General features: G+C 37.6%; 1 protein-coding gene across 9 annotated transcripts in view; it reads right to left on the bottom strand.

The window, feature by feature from the left end:
* Positions 1-5,551: 5,551 nt before the first annotated feature.
* Positions 5,552-22,994, bottom strand: part of SLC15A5 (solute carrier family 15 member 5) — a 32,397-nt gene continuing 14,954 nt past the window's right edge. For all 9 annotated transcript variants that reach the window (XM_084498518.1, XM_084498517.1, XM_084498519.1 and 6 more), the window contains 4 exons: positions 19,185-19,373; positions 14,886-15,017; positions 7,924-8,032; positions 5,552-6,033 (listed from right to left, as the gene is read on the bottom strand). In XM_084498518.1, coding sequence (XP_084354644.1) covers positions 5,889-6,033; positions 7,924-8,032; positions 14,886-15,017; positions 19,185-19,373 — 575 coding nt within the window. In that variant the 3' untranslated portion in view covers positions 5,552-5,888. The remainder of the gene's footprint in view (positions 6,034-7,923; positions 8,033-14,885; positions 15,018-19,184; positions 19,374-22,994) is intronic.

Raw genomic sequence — 22,994 nt, 5'->3', positions numbered from 1 at the left:
TTATAATGACCAAAGCTGGAATAATTTGAAGTACTAAAGCAATAAAATATTACTTCTGTAGTAAGACTTCACAGACACCAAGTAGGAATAAAGCAAGAGGTAATTTTTTACTCTGTTAAGAATAGAGATATGGTGAGGAGATTTGAGGACCTATTTTTATTTTTAAAGATTAAATACAAGCAGTCTTTTAAAATACCCTCTGGAAGTTATGTTTGTTCCCACCAAGGTACACTTAGTTTATGTTGAAGCAAACAGACACCAAGCTGAAGCCTAAAAGACTTAGTTCTGCTCCGCAGCTCTGCTTTGGCGACATGAGTAAGGCTGCATCTTTCAAACTATGATTTCCCACAGATGCTGAACAAGACTGATTTTCGTATCAGGTGGGTTGTGTACCTCTCTTTGCTGAAATTGGCAGAAAGCGAGCAATTCTAGAGAAGTTACACAACCTTTCCAGAAGCAATATTAGCTCCATCTAAAAGAATGGAAAAGAAATCCAGCACAGACCCACAGAGCTCAATTTAATGCTGTAAAATTACTTGCAAGTTATTTTAATCAGACACAGGGGTCTTTACAAAAAAAGTTCCAAATGTTATTCTTCCTTTCACAAACAGGGAACCCAAATCAGATTAAATAATTTGCACAAGGACGCTTGTGAAGTCTATGTAATGTCTGATCTGGGTTCTATCTTCTGACTAATACTGCTGAGTCTTAACAGCTCCCTCTTCCCTCTGCAAAGCTGCAGGCTTCAGCAAACAAAGCATTCCTTATAGCTAATTGGTATTACATGGAAACTCAACTGCTCTTATTTACAAAACTACAGATTTATGTCAAGCAAAGCCAATTATGCTTAATGTTTAAACTATTGCAGGTGCTCAATGACATTGTTGCTAGGCAGTAGAAGTGAAATTGCTCTTTTAATGCATCTTGTTCCAACTGGGAGCATGTGTTTTATCATCAATGCAAACTTAACAGATGGAGATCTTAATTCTCACCAGAAAGCTTTCTTCACCCTCCCGTACTCAAAATTGTGTCCCATACATTTAGACTTAGCTGGGGTGCTCAGTGAACTGTCTGGAACTTTTTTTTCTTATGTGCATACATGAATACAGAATAAAAAACACATTTAGCCCTTAAAAACAACAACAACAACAACAACAACAACAACAAAAAAACAAACACAAAACACACAGCTATGCCAGTAATCAGCAATGCAAATGGCTATTCAATATTAGTAATGACCTCCCGTGAGCACAACACCTTGTTATATAACTATATGGAATATAACTACTCCAATAGTTTCCAATAGTTATAACCAGAGATGGTAGACAGTACAGAGGCAGCTTCTTTCAAGGTCAAGACTACAGAGTCCTTTATACTAATTTGTGTGTTGAGGCAAGATTGGGAAAACTTAGGTAGTACTCAAACTACAAAACTGAACTGGGATGTTTCTGTTCACTCACAGCCTGTGAGTCTCCCTTCAGAGGTAACTTCTTCCACACTATTTCAAAAACTACAGTCCTTGATAAGGATTAAAACATATATAGGCCTTTACTTTGTACAATTCAACATGAACAGGTGATCTCAAGCACAGACAATGAAATCTGAATGTTTTTCTCTCGTGAAAATTGTCAAAACTGTCACAGATAAATAAAATACTGAAAAAAAGGCTATTTCAACATTTTGCAGCTGTTTATTACATTATTTCATATGCATATACACTACCTTATTTATTCTCTCCTCCTGTGTGTTTTTTTTTTTTTTTTTCTCCTCTAATGTACCCAGATGTAAAAAGCAGCTTCTTTCAAAGTCAAGATTGAATCTACAGATTCCTTTACATTAATTTTTCTGTGTGCTGGGACAAGATTTATAAGATTTAGGCAATGTTCTGAAAGTACAAAGAATTCCATTAGGTTTGTATACAGTGCCAAATGCTCCAGTTCAACAAGCATCCCTGTCTGTTGGGGTATAACTGCTAAATTGCTCTGTCATAACAGTGAGCATGATTGATAGACTTTTTCATACTTCTTCCTCTGCACCACCAGCTGAAATTAGTCAATATCCAGCAATCAGTAGCCCTTTCCAACCACCCAAAAGGCCAAATACTTAACTAAGTCTGATAGAAAAAGTTTTCCTCCAGTCCATACAAAAAAGGCAGTTTTCAGTTGTCAAATATTCATCCCAAAGCCCATTCTAATCCATACAACTCTAATACATCTTTATGAAGGCTGCCCTATCTGTTTTTTCTCCATTGCTGAAAGCTTTTTTACATGACTGCATTCTAGGGAGATCCTTCTTTACAGGGAGTTAGCTAATACTTTTTTTTTTTTTTTTTTTTTCCAGCATTCAGAATGACAGATCTTCATCAGACAATTAAACTTTTTATGTTCTGTGCTGTGATCTGTATTCATATTTTGATTTCTGAGAAAAAGCAGTCTTAGGAAGTTCGAGGCCATTCAGCCTAAGCATGATCAGAAGAAATGCAGATATTCAGAATGTGGAACTGAACTCAGGATCGCCAGACCACAGGTTTCTACAAGTTGATCTTATCACCACAGGAGCTAAGTAAGTTTTGCCTCCACATATTAGTTGGACAGAAACCATTAAGCTAACACATTAAGAAGGCCATGCCCACACCCCTAACATGCAGAATCTACACTTAATCTTCAAGAACAAATGAGCACAAAAACTGAATTTCACAGACCAGGTCCCAGAGACCTAAAAAGATTATCTTCTGTGTTGGAAAGCTCTCTCTCCTTGGAGAAACCCGATCAAAACAATGACAAAGTGGAGTAGTCCAACTAAGACTCATGGCTTTATAATATAAAATGCTAAGTTAATTAATGAGATTGTGTGAAATTCACCAACTAGGAACCTGACTTGATGACCCAGGAAATCCGTCTGCTGTCAGGTCTCAAAAGGAGACATGACCAAGTTTTAGAGTCTAATTCTGTATTGAGTTCCATTTCAAAACAAAACAAAACAAACAAAAAATCACCTTTTTCCTAAATCCATACTATGCAAATTCAGCATTCTCATCCTACGCCATTCAAAAATGTGAGTCAAATTCCATTTCACACAGTTGACCAGAGAAAAATATAAAACTCAGAAGAAAACTTATTCAGACTGTTTATCTTAGACCCAACAGTATTTGTGCCTTCAGCTTTCTTACCATCAAACGTTTTTCCTAGGAAGTTCAAAGACTGTAAAGAGGAGAAGTACTAACCAGTGATATGCCAATCTCACACTCCAGGGACAAAGGGACATGCAGGTCATTTGAGAGCATACCCACATGTGCTCAGCACAGCTGTGTGGCATCTAAAAGCCTAAGAAAGAACCTTCTTTGCCAGAGGCAAGTACACCAAACAAGTCTCCAATAATAATTTTAACTTCTGTCTTAAAAACAAGTTAGTTTTCTTGTTCTTCTATTCTTGATGTAAAATGTTATTTTTGTAGGTTAAAAAAAAAAATTAGTACCATTAAGTATTAAAAGCATCTCCAGACCAATTTTACACACTGGCTCAGATCTTAGATTTTATCCACTTGTTACATAGTTCTCCTTCTGTTGTGTACAACCCTAAAATGCATTGACAAGGACCACATACCTCTCTCCAGCAAACTACATTCAACATTTCTACAGTTTTTCTCTGCCCAGTCAGAGATCAAGCCAAGGATTCAGGAGTTTCCCGCTTTATCTTTACAGTAAGAAGCTTAGAGTGTCTGTGGCTTAAAGGTGGGTTTATCGCAATGCAAATACTATTTAGAAAACGATATGCTACAAGCAAGTAACTGCCAGGTAGGATGTACAGATTTACTTGTGTATGAAAATTAGCCTACTTCGCCGGTTTCTACTCTCCTTGGAGGCTAGTTCTTTTAGCCTTACTGTCCTTGTTGGCCAAATGTTCCCTTGGTTGTGCAAACTCCAAGGTCTCTTCTAGGACCCCTGGAGTCTCCTCCTCTTCTACGCTGAAAGCTTGGCTTCAACCAGAGCACCACTCCCCACCCACTGCCCACAGTTTGTGTGCCAGCCCAACTTACGCAGACACTTTTGGGGATAGAGACTGTCTCTTGCTAGGCTAGCAGGACAGGAGTCAGGACAAGGGAAGTAGGCAGCCTTTCTCAGCTCTGTTATCAAGTTATCAAGTCAGAATCCCACATTGGCCAGAATGCACATCTCAGACATGAACAATCATTTCATACAAGCTTGTACGAAGATGCTTGCTTCTTTCATCTCCACCAGTGTATCTCAGGATCACATTTGTATTTACCACAAAGAGAGATATTTAACAAGTTCCACAAAAAATTTGCTTCCAGATGGGTGCCTCCCCTTTCTGCAGTATCTGTTGCCACCTTCTGCTGACCCTCATCTCCACTGTCATAAGTTATTTCCCTTGAGACATATGTCAAAAGCATTGCTGAAATCAAGGCAGATCATATCTACTATGTTTTGTTTAGAAAATGAATTCTCATTACATGCAGACATTAAGGTAGCCTGGAAAATCTACCTTTGATACATCTGTGTTGTATTTTATTCAATTTTCCTTTTATCTCATGACTTTAAATATTCTCTTTTAAAATTTTACAAAACCTTAAATACTAGTGAGATCAAACTAACAGCTCTGAGGCTGTCCTAACTGCCTTCCTTCCTGCTTCTTAGATGTAGTTACTACATTTTGCTTCCCCCCACTCCAACTCCCATCCTATAGTTGCAGCATGCTTAACAATAGAGAGTTGATTTCCTTCATCATCATGATTTCATAATTTTCAGCTCAAACTACTCTTTGGATCACTTCAGCAAGTTGTATGCTTTCAGTGTAGTTTCTTCTGTGGTAGAGCGTTCCTCATATCTAGCAGCAGTCTGACTTGACTTCTATTCCAATACAATCATCTTTAGAGTTAAGAATACAATCATCTTTACAGTTAAGAATTCCTTTAGTTTTTGGGTTCAGTATGCTTCTTTATCAGACAAGGACCCTAATTCTTTCTTCATTCTCTTTAGTAATGACTTTTATAAAAAGCATTAGTAGCTTGATTAGCATCACTCACAATGCCCAAGTGAGACAATTTTGGGAATGTGTAACTTAGCAGATTCTTAAGATGGAATGCTAATTATTTCTTCCCCCACTTCCAACTGTATCTACCCTTTCCTACTCTTCTCAATTCCTTTCATCCTCTTCACTTGTGCTACAATTAATAATTTTGATCTAAAAAATTTCTAGTCTCCTGTTCTCCCACTAGCAAGTTTCCTGTATATCATCCTTTAAGAATGACAAATCTCATCATGCTTCTGCCAAAGCAAAGGCTACCTCAGCACATATGTTTCACAAATGTTTCACAAATTTCAGCATGTTTCTAGTAGATCAAGGCAATTTCCCAAGAGTGTTAGTATGCAGTGGCCATTTTCCTGCGGGGGGAAACTAAGGTGAAGAAGCAACTTGATGAGGGCTGGACATCAGATAGAGTCAGACATCACACATGAGGCTCCCACTTCTCAAATATCAACCAGTGGACACTGCCTCCAAAATTGTTTTCAAATCATATTGTCACAAAGTAATTTGCTAAACAAATGTATACATGAGTTTATTAATTTTTTAACTAAGTACAAATGTGTGAATACCCATCTATTTCCCTGTACAGATTAAAAGCCTATCTCCATCAACCATGCCAAGCAGTGAGCTCTCATTGTCCTCGACATGTATTACGACAGTGCAGCATCCTACAAGGCCAAATCCAATGCCAACTGCTCTTTTATAAATTTATAAATAATACTATTAGTGCTAACATGATTAATAAATACATTAGCTATTCAACTAAGGTACACTAGATAATTTATCATTAGAAAGCTGGTAGGTAACACAATCAAAATCGAGTTCAACAAGGGGGAAACTTGATCAAGTTGTCTCCACAGGAGACAAAATGGGAGAGCAATCCAGGACACTATCATAGTGCTTGATGTCTTTGTCATGCTTCAGAAGTCTTTCCTCAGGAAGAGCTTCTCTGAACTCACTGGTGGATTCCTGATTCAGATTATTGTATCTGTGAGGGAGGATATGGAAGGAAAATGCTAAAACAATCTTCATTTATGGTATCAATTTCACTCATTGTTTATCAGGTAATATTTTGCAAGTTAGAGTGCCATCTCTATCCTGGGTTTCTAAGCAGTACATATTGTTACCCTGTTTTTATTTATTTTACTTTCTTAGAATTGTTCAGAACATCATGATGAGAAGTGCCAAACTGGATGCACTTTAATAATAGTAATAATTCATAATTTAAATAGATTATAAAAAGAAACAACAATATCTGGAGTAATACAAAAGATACTCAGTGTTTTGCAAGCATGCTTTACTCAGAAGTTTTAGTCTACTGTAATTCTGATTTTTAAAGGATAATTTCCTCAGTCTTTTTTTCCTCCCCTCTGTAAAACTGCGATCAGGTGAATTTTACTTGGTACAAAATGGATAAATAACATTTAACCTTAAAAGACATATATTATCTTGGTTTTGGTTGCCTTACTGAAAAGTAAGTAAGGAAGTGAAGTGCCAATTTGAAATTAAATTTTTTTTAAAAATATATAATAAAATGTAAATAACTTGATATAGATAAAATAGGAAGACAAAGAAATTTGTTGACTTTCAAGAACATGTTAATTTGTGGCAAAATTATTTGTTGAGCTCAACCTAATTTTATGACCACTTTTTGACAGCTAAAACCCTTCAGTTTTCAATGGTAAATGATAAGTGAAAATTTAATTTTACAGAAGAGTAAGAACCCATTTTGTAAAAGGACAAGACAAAGTACACAGAAGAGAAACATTTCTAACCATGACTCAGGTCACAGTTAAAAAGCAGAACTGAGAACTAGCTAACTATATAAATGAACACTTGAGCCTCAGGTTACATTGAAGTGATTGAGAAGATGCTACAGTAATCTTTGCTGCTGCAAAGTTAGACTAATAAGTAACAGTTGTTTTTTTTTTTTTTTTTTTTTTTTTTAAAGAGTTCTAGAAGTACAACGCCCTTGAAAATTTTCTATTATTGTCATTATCAAATCACTACTTTGTCAAGGTTTCTGAAATATTTTCATAGAACTGCAGCCCAGCGTGTAGGAGAGAATGCCACTTGCACATGACCTGGGTTGCTTCCCTCTCTGATCTTAGCCACAAGTATTGCTTATAACACTGACAACAAAGTTAGCTATGATTAAATATTCCAGAATACAGGAGGCAGGCCAACTCAGAAGCCATTTTGGATGTAAAAGGGGAATACAAATGTGAATTCCTTGCATTTTACAGGCAAAGAGTGGGCCTTAAAAATAGGCTCCACAGGTGACATAAAATTACTTTCTGTATGGGGGCTGAGCAATTCCAGTCTGCAGCAGAAAGTTGCATTTATCTCATTATCCAGCAGAGCATCAGAAAATATTTCAGCATCACTCTGTTGATACCACTGCACAAAGCATTAACCAGAAGCATTCTGATGTTTTCTTGCAAGCCCCTCACCTACTGTCCAATGCTAAAGATGCAAGCTCACGGGGGCAATAGCAATGTTTACCACATTTTGGTACAGTGCCAAGTGCTGTAGTTTTAATCTCATGACAACATATCTATGTCCTTTAGGAAAGGAAAGAATTCTCTTCTTTCTTGGAGATATTTTTATTTTGGTATTAATACATGTAAGGCCTCTTAAATATTTAAAGCCAATTACTTTTTTTTTTTTTTTTTTTTTTTTTTTTAAGTCTTATTGTGATTTTTACTGTGATCTCTCTCTCTCTCTTCCATCAAGGCAGAAAACAACACTGAATCCTGAACATCACCGTATGATCTATCACTACCATTTCCTTATTACACACTAACATAGAGGTTTCACAAGCATTTCTACCCCTATCTACACATGAAACATCAAGTGTTCATTTCTTCACACATACCTGTGTGCAATGGTCCAGAACCCCAGGGTGTTCACCATCATTAAGGAAGCCAAGAAGAAGAAGAATCTCTCCAATTTACCTTCATGTAGCAAGTGGGGAAACCAGTTGCCTGGCAAAGCAGACATTTGAAATAGAATTAGTTTACCTTGCAGGATAAGATGTGGCTTGTGTGAAAGGCATGAAGATAAGTCTGTATAAGATAGTCACAGTTGTCTTGAACCCTTCTGTACCTATTTATACACAAGTTTTAGAAGTGCTAGAATTAAGGTCTTTATTTACATCTCCCATGCTTTTAACAGGCCCCTTTTCAAAAAAAAGCATTTTTTAGTGCCTTGGGTGGTACTCCATTACCAAGATGCTACCTGACATTTTACTTTACCTTTTATTGCCTTTAACTGAGAATCTGCAACATGTGCTTGTCTTCCACACATTTGTTTTGCACGAATCACAGACCTTTTGCTTACCAAGGCTTTAGGCAACAGTGTCTGTGACATTCTGGCAGCATAGACTCCTTTCAGCAGAGGATAGTGACATATACATATGCACATACCTATATATACATCCAGAATCTCTCATACCTAAATTCTTGTCAGCTTTCCATGTTGCTCCTTACAAATTCAAGCTCAGGTGATAAATGGTTACAATGGAAATCAAGATGCTTAACAGGAAAGCAATCCCCAGTCTGTCTACATCTGAAGACGATCAGTACCTGAAGTACTCTAATCAACTACAGTAAAACAAAACCAAGGTGAAAAAGAAACTACAGTAGATACAGAACATCAGAGAAAGGTGTACACTGCCATAACAACTTATGTTATTTGGTAGTACAAGTTGCCTTTGAAGAAGGAGAGGCTGTCTTCATTAGCAAGTAGTGAAGTACAACAGGAGCAATCGGCTGGAGCTGAAAATCTGATGTCCACACTACACACAGCTTAGAAGGGTTGTATCAAGCTAATTCCTGTTAACAGCTGGAACGCATCCAGCACAGACATTTGGGGAGTTTCGTTTCATCCAGAAGATTTTTTTGTGGTTCAAGACCACAGTGATGCAAATCAATGCACAAACACATGATCAGGAGATTCAAATCAAAAGAACACTCCTGATCTGAACTAACACACTAGCACTGATGCACCCAAAGACCCCCTTCTTCGTTCCCTCAAATTCTGGTACCAAGTCCTTCCTATCTACTTAGAATAGCTATTCACCATCTTAACTAGCTTAAAAGGGAGAGGAAGAAAAATAGCCTTCTATGGCATAGCTGTCCCATAAAAATCAAATAGTCTTAACCAATCTTTGGACCACTAATACCATCTTTAGCTATCCAATGCCATTCTTATCTTGTCAATTTATTCTAATTAGATTTGGAGAGAAAAAGCAATCAAAGGATTATGCATACACACTTGTACATTCTTCTCTTTTCCTCCACATCTTGGCATTGTAAACACATTTCTTTTCAAAGCAGTTACCTCTAGCTCTCCTGGGATTTACAGGGAACACCTGCCATCAGTGCAGCAGTTTTCTCCCAACTCCTCCGCAGCTTGCTCTGTGCCATGTCACCTTTCTGCCTGTCACAGTGCAGCACCACCTCACCTGTGCGTGCAGTGTCTTTTGTAGCATTATCTCAAAGCCAGTTTTAAAACGTATCATTTAACATTGTCAGTCGACTGAGCTCCTATGTGCTATAACTTCATTTTAGTAGCTTATAAACTTGTACTGTCATAATTCACAATCAGGCAGTTTTTCATTTCACATCCCCCAGTGGCCAATAGAGCTCACAGAGAGAGCACGTGTATCTGATGAAAGGGAAAGCATGCATGGGGTTCGGTGCTACAGCTTGTCAAAGCAGAGTTCACACTGTCTGCTAGGTTATTTACATTGGCTAGCCTAACTATATGAGCAGCAGGAGTTTCCTAATGGAATGGAGTTTACAATGGAATCTGAACAGGAAAATATGCAGTTAAAAATAGTTCTGAGCTATATATATTTATATATATTTAGCAGCTTCTAAGAGGACAGAGTGAAATGGACCTTGGAAACTGTTTTAATACTAGGAAAGGTGCCACACTGAAACACTGAAAGGGAGATTGGTTGCTTTTATCACGGTGAAATGGCAGCCTGGGCGTTAAGAGATCTGGGTTCTGCCCCCGCTTTACCACTGGCCCCTTCCAGGACCTGGGTCAAAGATGATTGATCAATAGGCACTTTCATCAGTGGGTACAGACAAGATAAATTTAATAATTTCCAGGTTTCAACCAAAAGTATTTGGTTCTCCGATCTTTTTCTTTTTAAAGGCTGTTGGTTTTCCACAGAAGAGGGGGCTGACCTGGACTACATTTTCCTCTGCTTAGATACATTGCGCAGAGAATCCTCTGCTGGCACGAAGCCTTGGGAGAACAGCCATCCACACTGCAGCTTCAACCAGGTGTTTCAGGCAGTGAAACTACATTTAGGCACCTTACTCCTTGCCCCACTAAAAGCTTCCACAAGCCATCTGCAGACCTTATGGGTCACTGGTTGGTGGTTTGGTTCGTATTTTCAGGATTTTACTCTAAGCCATTAGCATCAAGAACTTATTGGGCCAGTTTGTTTGTTTTTGATGGAATAAGATGTTTTTGACACTATTGTGTTTGAAGATTTCTGAACATTCGCATCCTTCAATCAGCATGCAATATGCTAACAATTCACTTTTCCCCAAAAGACACTGCCTTTGGGTTCTGTCAATCCTTTACTTTTCTATGGAGATTGCCAACAGAAGTGCCAATTACAAGGTTGGTTTGTCACATAGATAATTGCTCACTGGGAATTAAACTTTCTACAACAAGCTCCTGATTTCCATTTTTATTCCAACAATGGAAATGCTCAGTAGCATGAATCACCACAGAATCAGAAGTTTCCTTTAGCCAAGTATTTTAAAGAGCCTTTTGCTGTTGGCTAGAGGTGAATTGGTTATGCATTTCATGGCAAATTTAGAATAAATTAGAAGACTAAGCCTGTGGAGAGCCTAAGTTCCTCAAGCCTGCTACCATACATTGTTAAAATAAAATGCCTGGTAAACTTCCATTGACATTAAGCAGTCCTATCAATTTTATATCAAAAATGCTCAGACAGTACAAGGAAGAATATTATACAACACTGAAAAAAACACCTGATCCTACCAACACAGGCAGAGAAGTAGGTGAAGCAGCGACTGGGACAAACACAAGAGCATTTTCCTATGCTGCTGGTGGTGGATGACAAATACTGACAGTCAGATACTGGTATAAGCCATGAAAAGTTCTGTGGAAATGACCATAGCCCAGTTTTTCCACATATACTAGTACACACAAGGGAACTGTTATGATGATGACACCCTTAAAGTTTTCAAGGGATTCATAATGAAACCCAAAGTTACATAAGAAAGGGTTCGCTTTCTGAATATCATCATATTTAGCATTGGGAAAAATTGAGAAGACAGCAAAAGAAACATAAGGCAGAGGTTAGCCTGTTATGTACAATTCCCACATTTAACATAATCCCGCAACCTAGACTGTAACTATAGAAAAATGTAATTCAGGTCTTAGAAAATAATTGTATCTCCTTCCATCACTTCAACAAGTTAGCAGGCATATATTTCATGTTTAATCATATCCAAATTAAAGTCTCAGTCTGCCTCTAATCCTTAATAGCTAAATAGGCACCAGTGGACACCACCATCTGGACTGCAAGCAATATCATCACTGATATTTAGAATCACACAAGGCTCCAAACTGGAAATAGAAAAAAAAACTTTATCTACATACAAATGTGTCTGGGGCAGTTTCCTTCCTCTGACATTCCCCCCCCCATATTTACATTAATATTTTTAGAGAAAAGTATTTTGAAATGATTGGCATAGCAGGACAGGTTGTGTCTTGCATCTTCTGTTAAAATGTTAGGAGAGGTAAGAGATCCAAAAGAAAGCAGTTTCCCAGCTTGTACTGAAAATATCACTGTCACCCATCATCTGTTTGCACTCGTCAGATTATTTTTTTTTTAAGTCTTATTTTATCATATTCACACCATCCTCCATAGATGCGTTAAAAATGATTAATGCAGCTTTGACTGTGACTGATATTTGATCAACTTTGCCAATAAAAACCTAAATAAAATTCTAAACTAGTGACATGAAATAGGATATAAAAAGGTTTAAATAATTTTCTCAACATGCTGTTCTTCAAAATATACACAGGAGGATATTCTTCACTGTATCCTGAATTGCTTCATAGCAATCATGGTTGCATTGCTTAGATATGGGAGAACCAAGAATAGCCTTGGCTCAGGTTCTAGTGAAACAAGAATCTTTGGATGAGGCAAAAGCACCCATAGCCCAAGAGTCACATGCTAAGCCTTGTTAAGTCTTACAAAAAAAAAAAAAAAAAAAAAAAAAAAAAACCAAAAAACATTGCATAAACACTCATCTTCTTTCAGGATCATTTTGATCTTTCGGTATAATTAAAACAGTTTAGCTTTTCAGAAAAAAATCAGAATGGTTTTCTTACACCCAGGTTTCATAAATTGTCCAAGTACTGAGTGTTTTAGAAGCTCTTAAAACAGAGCTGGAAAAATAAATGCAAAGAGTAAGAGCTTAATTTATGTCATTTGACCTTATCTGGCTTCAGAGAGCCATTTTATTCTCTGAAGTGGTGACTTTAAGAAGTTTTGTTAAGTAACCATTAATCTTTATAAATTAAATAATTATTACTTTGCTCATGTTAAGATTTTCACCACAAGCATCAAAGAACACCCCATAAGAAGCACAATGGAAGAGTTTGAAGAAATACAGAACAAGTGAATTTCATAGGAAATGTTTTCTTTCAAACTAGAAGAAAAACAAAACCAAGTCTAAACATCTCTGGTTTTGTTACACTCTACCCAGCTTCAGAAGGCTGATCCCAGGCCTACTTTGATCTATGACTCACCAAGACAAAAAGTCTCTTGGGGTGAGATCTCTTCAGTCTGGAGGATTATAACAAAGGAAGATACAGGAATATTTCCACTATTATCAAGCTGTGAACTGTGGCAGCTTGGAACAGTTTATCTCACTCTAGCAGGTGCAAACCAGGAAAGAGATACCCAGTGAGGTTCTATATATTTTTAGAAAAAAAAAGAGGCCAATAATATGTTTGTTTACATACTAATAGAAGCCTTAGAGGTTACTTTTCCTAACTAGAGGAACAGAGCAATCATGAAACATCTTTCATTATATTTTCCCTGTAACTTTTCATGTTTTGCAGTGGAGTTTCTCTGTTTAGGGGTTTATTCAGTCAACACCTTAATCTGAATACAAACTATTGCTGAATATCTTTGGAAACTCTAAGAGTGACTTTTGCTCAGGATGACAGTGTGATTAGTCCACCTACAGTAGTGGATAGGAATATAGGAGTAGCAGGGCATGTCTGCCAATATATGCCCAAAGGCATAAGTTAAATCTTTCATTTTTCCCCCTATAAGCTAAGTGGAGATCTTTGCCATACAACTTCTTAAAAGTGAGAAGTATTTTAGAAAAAAGAAAAAAAAAAAAACTTCCCCAGTTTGCTTGAGAATCTTGAGCAAAAAGGGTTAGAACATGGAATTGCATTCTGACAAGTTTATTTGGCCTCACTCAGGATAAAAATTCGAGAGCTCTGGATGTTTCTTCTGGAAAGAAACATTTTCTTTTTGAATAATTATTTTCATATAGACTTACAGAAAAAAAAAATCAATGGTATAGAGTTGGACAAAATCTACCAAATTGTAAACCAAATACAAATGCCAAGTTTCCTCTGGTGCTTTATATAAATATTCTATGAAAGAATAAATGACATACGTTGCACCACATAGTCAAAATGTTTTGATGCAGACATCATGCTTTTTTTAAAAATATTTTTAATTCTATCAAAAATAAAAATGAAGTGAAATATCAACTTTGGAACAAAATGTTTCAATTTTATCAAAATTAATAGCTTCCTTACTTTTGGGGGAGAGGAAAATAGAGGGGAAAAAAGTTAACACAATCTTTCTCGAAGTGTTAATTTTGTTGAACCCTCATTATTCAATGAAAAATTTATTCTACTATGGAAATTCAAGCAGCTCTGCTCTCTGCCATAATGTCTTAGTACTTAATGGTTCTTTGCCTGATTCATTTGGGTAAGCATTCCTGCTTTTTAACCATCTCCAGGTGACGCTTTTGTGCCTGGTATTTAAAGTATTTAATTGAAGTGTGAATTTAAGAACAGGCCCTATTTCAGATATGTAAACAAAGGTATCCTTGTCCTTCAGCTCAAGGACTCAAGTGCATTATTTTTTTAATTTACTTCTGAAACAAGTCTTCTATGTATTGAAAGAAGATTTATCAGCAAAGGAAAAAAAAAGCTTAAACCCTTTGCCTTTCTTCAAAGTCAGCAACCCAGAGAAGTTTCTAGTTCAGGGCTTGCACTAAATACTCTTTAACAGGATGAATCTGAAATAACTCATCTTGAAACATCAATTTATCTGAGAATGGCAGATATTTGTCTGGAGAAGGGTGAAAACAGTGAAGCTATCTTGTCACAGATTCTTGTTCTTCCAGTAGCTGGGGAAAAGAGTCCATTTGCTAAAGCAGTAATCATGCTCTTGTGGCCAGAAACTTCCATGTGAGCCTGGCTAACATGATCATACTTGGCCATGAACATAAAAAGATGGATACAAGAACATTTATTTTCTTGTGTTCCAGAGAAGTATAGAGGTTAGAGGTGAGGGCTTCCTGCATGGTGCCACTCATTAATTACTCCACCTACCAAAACTAAGATAACTCATTAAAATTGGATGAATACAGCTGCAAGGCTATTTCCTATCTTAATTCCATCTTAATTGTGAAAGCAAATCAACTTTGGCATCTCCTTTAATTCTGATGTCTAATTCTCCAAATCAATAATCAATGGGATTAGCAAACTGCTCAGGAACACCAGTCATGGGCATGCTCTTACCTTGAGTGCCTGTGTGGGCTGTCTGAACAAAGAAAGCTCCCATAAAGCAGCCAGCTCCATTGAAGAGAGTTAAAAAATGCATGGAAATACCTCGAATTCTTTCTGGCACAAGCCAGAATGATAGCAATGAACCTTTAAAAAGGAAGCAAATACAGTTACAGGTTGTTTTTGCTGTTTTTGTTTTAAGTGATAGTAGAAGATCGATGAGAGGAAAAAAAAATCCAAAGTGGGGACTTCCGACATTTTACCAATAGAACCTACCTGAAGCAGAAGGGCAGTCATGTGTAGGTATGTACACTATTAAAATGGATTATCTAAACTGTTCAAATAAATCTCCATAATAAACCACCCTATATACCACTAATGATATTCACAAGCACATAAGTTTTCACCCAGTCACTTTCACCTTTTAAAAACCTGAAGCTTACGAAGACGAAGAAAACCACCATCACAGTCATGAGGGGTAAAGAAAGCAGATGGCATATTTAACTACAGGACCTTACATGCAAGAGCCAATGCAGCAAGGCCACTGGTGAATGCTTCTGAAGTTCAGAGCATGCCTTAACTTGGGTAGTTAATTTGCCTTAGTTAAAGCTGGATAAAAATCCCATACAGAACCCCCACGGGTCACTAGCTACTTTAAGAGCTGTTGTCTTTCTTGTCAGAAGACTAAACCTGAAAAAGCACCGACCTGGGGGGGGGGGGGGGGTAGCTGTAGCATGCAATAGTAGTATGGATTACTATAGTCCCACCAGTTGTAGTTTGGCTAAACTAGGTTAGAGTAACAGTAAGCATTTCTAACAGCTGTTCTCTTTGAGCAGCTTTCCCTGGTCAAAGCCTCTCACTTCCTTATCTCACACCTTGAGCTCTCAACCACACTAGCTCTCCAAGCCCCAAGCCCCAATGTCTCCCAATCTGCTTTATTACTCAACTTTGAATGACCTCCAGCCTGAGAAACTTGTTAGCAGAAAAGCCTATTTAGATGCTGAGTTGCCTGAAGCATTACTGAATACAAATGAAACTTGAAAATTACCATCTCCCACCCTTTTAAATTTGGATGTCCAAATGAGAGCATTGGAAACATTAAAAAAATTTTCAAAAGTACCATGGGCAGTGCTTTTTCCTCATTCATAATAGGAAACAAAAGCCTGAGGACAAGAGAAAACAGGTGAGCCTAGGACACCATCTGTAGGAACAACAGTACGGTCTGAAACATTGGACAGTCAGTGTCCTAGCTACTTTAAAAGTCTCTAAGAGCCTAGAAGGTGCTGGGCTGTGCTTTTTCTTTGTTTGTTTCCCTCATTCTCCCCCAAACCAGGGGTGCAAAGCATTCATCTTGACCAAGTTCTGCTTGGTAATTGTATCCTACTTATGTAAATTATCCCTGCTGTTTCAATTGCATGCTCTATTCCTCACTTCTCCCACAGTGCTGCTGTGAACTATTAACCAGCTGCTGCATTTCACCCTGGAGATTATTGCACTTTGTTGGTGGGTGAAGTGATCCCCAATATATCCTTTAACTAACAGAGCACTTTGTTACAAGGCTTCCCATTTCTAACTGCTTTGAGGAATGATGACAGGCAGAAATGTTCTCTCTGGAGAAACCTGCTAACCCTTTGTAGGGCAAGCAGCTACAGTGCACCTGATTGCTTGAATACTGGCAGTGCACCACAGCTGCTGTGGCCAGCAGGACAGCTCCACATCACCAACCTCATGCACTGTGGTAGCAAATGCCTGCTGCAGTGTTCCACCAGACAGACAACACTCCCTCAACCCCCTCTTTTTTAAGCACTAAGCTTCAGGAAAGTAATTTCCTTCTTCAAAACAAGCTATGGTTGCAAATTCAAGCTGTGTTATCTTAAATTCTAACACTGTGCAGGAGAAGAGTTCTATTATCATTTTATTTATTTCTTTATAACAGAACTTCAGCATTAGCAAAACATTAAAATACTGGTATTATGCATTCTTAAAGATACACATGCTACTCAAGGCAGGTGATTATGCAAACCTCCTATCAACAAGATAATGAAATAAATCATATAAACACAATTGTAAGTATCAGAGCTCAAATGTAGATAAAGAGTTCAATATGTCAAATCTAGCTCCTCTAACTAAGCACTTCAAAACCAAGATACTTCCTCACTTCCTTCTAATTACGGGTGCGAACATTTCTGTCTTCAACTTGGATCATGTACTTCCAGGCCAAGTAAATTATTATGATAATTGAATTTGACCTTCTGCATAATACAGCAGTAAAATGTCAGGAAAGGTGAAACAACTATTTCAGTGTCTAGGCTGTCATTAACATTGATGCAGATTCAGTGAATGGTTCCTCAACAGCAATTCAGTTCAAACTGAAGTAGAAAACTAGAGCTCAGTTTAGTTGCAGGAATACAGATGCCCACTGCTACCCAAAATGCTCTAGTGTGCCTCAGCCATCTGCATGGTGCTGCCCCATAAGATGCAGAACGTATTGCAGAACCGTGCTCTACTCTAGCAGCAGCTGGAGGCCAAGGTAGTAACATCAGGAACCTGCTTGCCCCATGTGCACATCTTTGATGCTCCATCATAAAAGGTGCCAGACATCTACCTGTGGGCAAATTAATGTAGGCCTGCATCTCCACTGACCACAGTACTACTACAGAAGTAGCAAATTTCAGGTACCTACCTTTATTTTTTTTTTTCCATGCAAATCTCAAACTCAGACTTAGCCACAGTGTTCTTGAATCACACCTATAACTGCAGCATTTCATAAGATGCTTAGTCTTTATTTTAACAGGGAATGCACTACTTTGCTTCCTACCACACTCTAATGATAATCTTTAAAAAACAAACAAACAACAACAAAAACACAGTATCAAGCCTCTTCTAAAGGCTAACGTCATCTTCCAGTCATTGAACTTTTGTTCTGTCCCATTGTGCTAGATAAGAGCCTTATTCTAACAGAAATTTTATTTTCATGCAGAAGCATGAGAAGACTGTAAGCAAGCCACCTCCTACCTTTTGTTGTTGTTAAGCTAAACAGTGGTCACTTTTTTTTTTTTTAAACTCAGCCTGTAACCTAGAAACCACATAACCTGTCAAGAAACCTGTCTCTGTTAAGTACTTCAGAGCTATCTGATGAAGAGGCATTATTGAAAAGTGTTGAGTATTTAAAACTAGGGAAATTACCCTTTTAGTGGCAGACCATGACCTGCTCTAAGTAGTCTTACAGTATAATAATGAAGCTAAGATTTTTTTAAGAGCAGAAAATAGATTTGAATATTTCTGTGGTTGTACTGGAACAACAGACACAACCTGTAAAATTAAATGCTTATGGAAATCAGCTAGTTCATAACTTTACCTGTGTCTATTTAAATGAATGTTGATTAGATTAAAAAAAAAGATCAGTATTACAAAAGTAACCTCTGGATGGTAGAACACTGGTAAAGACTGTGTGCTCCTTAGGAAACAAATCTCTGGAATGCCAGTGCAGTTTTGGAAAGATAAGTTATAGAAGGAAAAGAAGGTTCATATTTGTAATCAGGAGTATGTCTACATAGTCTATGGATGGTAAGTGAGAGATAAGCTGTGCCTGTGCTCTGCGAAACAGGAATGTTTATCTCTAGCTCCATTACATAAACTAAGACATCATGCTCTGTGTAGGCATCTTTACATGACTCCTGACTGTAGCACAAACACAAGTCCTGCATCTACCTACAATATTCCTCAAGTCCACGTCAATTGAATTGTGGTACCCACCTGCATATGCTCTATGTTAATGAAAAACTGTAATTTTATTAGCTGGGTTCTCAAATGAAAAGGGTTAAGCTAAATTACTTCACCTTGCTTTGGCTGTGGCCTGAAAGGGCTCAAAGACTATAACCACAGCTCAATTGTCACGCATGTGTTTGTTCAGTCTCAGGAAAATCAGTTACAAAATAGTTGAGAACAGACAAGATGAAGAGACCTCAGGAGCTCATTCGAATCATCCCACTGCCTGACCAGCTTCCACTTCAAGTTCCAGATCCCACCACTCTCATCATCCCCTTCTGCCCCCCCCCCCCCAGTGGTGGATTACATCTGGCTGGTCTGCTACAGAACCTTCCAGTTAATTTGGAACAACATTGCTCACTCTGCATTACATCCAGCAAGACAAACCATGTTACTTCAAGCAGGTAGAGCATAGATCTGCTCATTAAGCCTGTGGAATAGAGTCAGGGATAAAAATATTACATGATAGTCTAATTACTTTTAAGAATTGATATCATTCTTTGAGAACCAGGACACACTGGCTATAACCTATTAATTTTTACTTACAGGAAGGTGTTACCAAGGCTTCTGCCACTCCAAGTAAGACATACTGAGGAGTTAAGTGGAAGCAAGGCATGGAGGAGACCAGGAGAATCTCCTCGGAAAGGGTCTGTTCCACCTGAGGGAAATGCTTTCGGTGTATTTCAGAGAAACCAGCAACCATCACAGAAAGTGCAGCAGATAACTGACCTACAACTGGGTAAAGAGCACAGAGAGTATTCACTAAGTTTACAGTTACAGGATTACCACATATTTACAGTGAGTCAGAGACCCAGTGCATGCAAAAGTAGTGTAAGATATTTTTTTTATGTTGTTGGTTTTGTTTTAATTCTCTGCACAAAGAAACAGATTAGAAAGTATGTCCTACACCTGCAAGCTTAATTCTAAATCTATGATAAAAGGACAGCAGCTCAGCACACAAAGAATGTAGTGATGCAGAACAAACATGAGAGGAAAAACCTCTCTGAAGAACAAACTCCAAAAGAAGATTTCATAACTGTAATTTTTAAAGACTATGTGAGTTAAGAAGAGAAGAGAGCAAGAAGGGAAGGCAGTTTTTCCAGATATCACAAAGGATTGGGTACCAAAAGCAGAGGGAAATTCTCCAGTTCAAGCAGCTGTAAAATTCTGAAATATACATATACACTGTATGCTTTATCCCTTTGTTTTCTGTACAAAAAATAGTAGTCCAGTCACTTAAGCTACTAGAGTTGCACGCCATTGTAGGTGGGAGAGAAAAAGTTAATCACTGCAGACCACATATCAGGAGATCAAGTGTTCCTACATTTTTCCCTTTCCCTCCACTAGAGTTCTGACCTGTGTTTGAAAGTGTTAATGCATTTGATGGGCTGTTTAACATCTTAGGATCAGCTGCATTACTAGAAGAGAGAATCTTCTGCTTTTTAAGTGCTTGCACCTAAGACATTAGTTGCCTCTTTTCTTCAGTTGTGCTGAAGTATCAGCGCATGATCCAAAATACCGTGTTCAATATATTACTGTACATGCAAATCATGGAGTGATACCAGCTGCCTTAGTGGTAAGGCATAAGCACCACACAAGCACAGGAACAAAGGACAGGGAAAAAAGCTGCATGTGTAGCCTCAGTGCAAGACAAAACTTCCAATAAGCTACCAAAAGGATCTAGAATTGCTTTAACCTGAAACATTTAACCTTCTAATGTTTTGATCTCCCATTGATTTTGAATAACTTTGCAATTCCTCAGCCCTTAAAAGCTATGATATAAGTACAGACATGAGGATTTGTTTTCTTTTGACAACTTTGGCTCAAATACCCAGACCACATATTGTTTCCCTCTTAAGAGGACTCATCTCACTTCATGACTGGTAACAGTTACACTTATTAGCTCTGACATTGACAATCAAAAGTTTTGTTTCATTTTATATTTATATTATGTACTGAAGTCTGACTCTTTGGGCATTAGGACAGAAGGGGCAGAAAATTCAAGGCTAAGGCTCCTTAGCTATATGCCACCTTGGTGTGGGTACCATCAGCCTGGAAAATATATCAGCTACATTTGTGTTATCAGAAAGCCTGCTGGAATTGGAACTTTGTACATTTCCCTCCTTTTGTCATTTCTAGACAATGGAGCCCACAGTTCCCATGTCAGAAGTTATGTGCTTCTCACTTGGTACTAATAAATCTCTCCATGCTCCCACAATTTTTGTTGTTTTTTTTTTGGTTGTTTTTGTTTTTAAAATGTCTAGCTACAGTTTCAGTAAGAATGATCTACTCCCTTAACTCTCCATGTAATCACAAAAGCATCAACATTGGCTGTAGGGAAGCAATGAAAGGCCTGGCTATAGGAAGAGCAAAGCTGCAGCAGTCCAGTATCCTGTGGTCTTGAGCTACCAAACATGTCCTCCTTAGTGAACAAATTGACTGTAACTGATGGACAGCTATCCAGCAAAGACACGATCCATTCTCTGCTGAATCTTCTGTACTGCTGGTTAAATCAAGCAGCATAATAATCTAAAAAGTGGAAAAGCCCTAAATTTTCCAAAAACTAATTTTTCATGTCCAAGTACTCAATATATTTGCAACACAATCTAAATTCACTTTAAGATTTTTCATATTTGTTGTATCATACCAAATTTACAAATAAACCAGCAATTTCAGAGAAAGTAACATAGATTGCAGTTTTCACATGGATCTTATTACAGAGCAATCAGATAGTTCAACATTGTCTTATGGCTCATCCTTGAATAATTTCCTGAAACTTTCAGTATGTTAAGAATATAAGTCTTCAAACTTCCCTCTATTTCAAAGCTTGCATTAAAGTGTAGTTGTAAACTGGCTTAACACCAACATCCTATTTATAATTTCTTTTTTTTTTTTTTTTTCTCCTGAAAATAATTGTGAACCTAATTAACTGTTGGCAAAAATACTGGCACTTAGAGGTCTACCATATTTGCAGTTGCAGTCATATGCTTGGATATCTGAAGGCATTGCCTGTACTCATGGGTATATTTTATGCCTCAGGTAATTTATCACCTCTAACAGGAGGGTATTTTAATAAATGAAGCTATTAAGGATAAACCACTGCATATATTCTACTTCTGTTTAACATAACAGGATACAACATTAATAGTAACTTGAAGTTTCCTTGGTTTTAAGAAAAAACTATAATCTGAATGTGCTTTTTGTGGTTTAATGCAGATGTTATTTTAAAAACTAGGGTAATTGCAACCTGCTGCGTTATATGCATCTGGTTTATATAAAACTTAATAACACTCTTAATTAGGCTAATTTAGTCAGATTAATACCTGTGTGTGTCAGTACTCACTGTGCTGCTTGCCATGGGGCACAGAATTAATAGTAGCACACTGAGAAAATAGTCGTTTATAAATATTTTTGTCTGAGTTTTATAATGCAGGCCAGATGATAAAACATGTAGGAAGTTTAATGAGTATCTCCAAAAAAGAATAGTTTTAAACAAATGTAGAATGGAAGCTGCTTTTCTAGTACAATTAGATGTAGCTGATATCAGTAGGTAAATGTTTAGGATCCCTCCAGATCCCAGAACATCGGAGGTCTGGGGTCAGGGACAGGGCAATGGAAAGACAGTAATGTCAAAGGAAAGAAGCCCGACTTTGTAGGGCACCACCCATATTAAAGCCATCATTGCTTCTAGGCTATGAATTTCTGTGAGATGAGCTCCAATCCACAAGTCTGAGCTTACATGATTACTGATGAAAATGTTGGAACTAATAAAAGAGAAGACTTCACACTATTTCTATGAGAAAAAGATAACACTTCAGCTCTGGAGATCCCCCTCTGCTTCACGTTATGGAAGTGAAGCATGCAAGATGTGTTTAAGTTAAGTTTCAGTTTAATAATTTTGTTTATTAAAATCCTGGACACCTAGACAAGTATTCCATATTGGATATTCAAATTAAAATTATAGTGCTAGAGAAGCACTTCCATTTCAGATGTTGAGCCTGCTCACTGAGAACAGCAGCCCAGTGATACACATTGGTTTGTTTTAGACAACTGTCTGTATGTTTACTATTGCTTGCCAGTTCTAAAAACACATATTGCAGACAGAACTAGACAAAAGTCGTCCCCCCCCCCCCCCCCCCCCACACACGCTTTGGATTCAGCTAAAGAGTCTGGAATGAACTATAGTGGTGACAACAGTTTCTTTCTTAAAAGCTGCACTCCTAATATAAAGTCAGCATAAAATATGCAAAGATAGCCTCTTTGTGTAGCTTAATTAATCAAATTCACCATTTTAAGGAACAGTACCTTTCTTAAGATATCAGAGAGCTACTAACTGAAAGAACCCCTTCCCCATCA

This window comes from Aythya ferina, assembly GCF_964211825.1.
Source record: "Aythya ferina genome assembly, chromosome: 1".
Lineage (NCBI taxonomy): Eukaryota > Metazoa > Chordata > Aves > Anseriformes > Anatidae > Aythya > Aythya ferina.
Note: the sequence above shows the minus strand (reverse complement) of the source record. Positions and strands in the feature narration are given on the sequence as shown.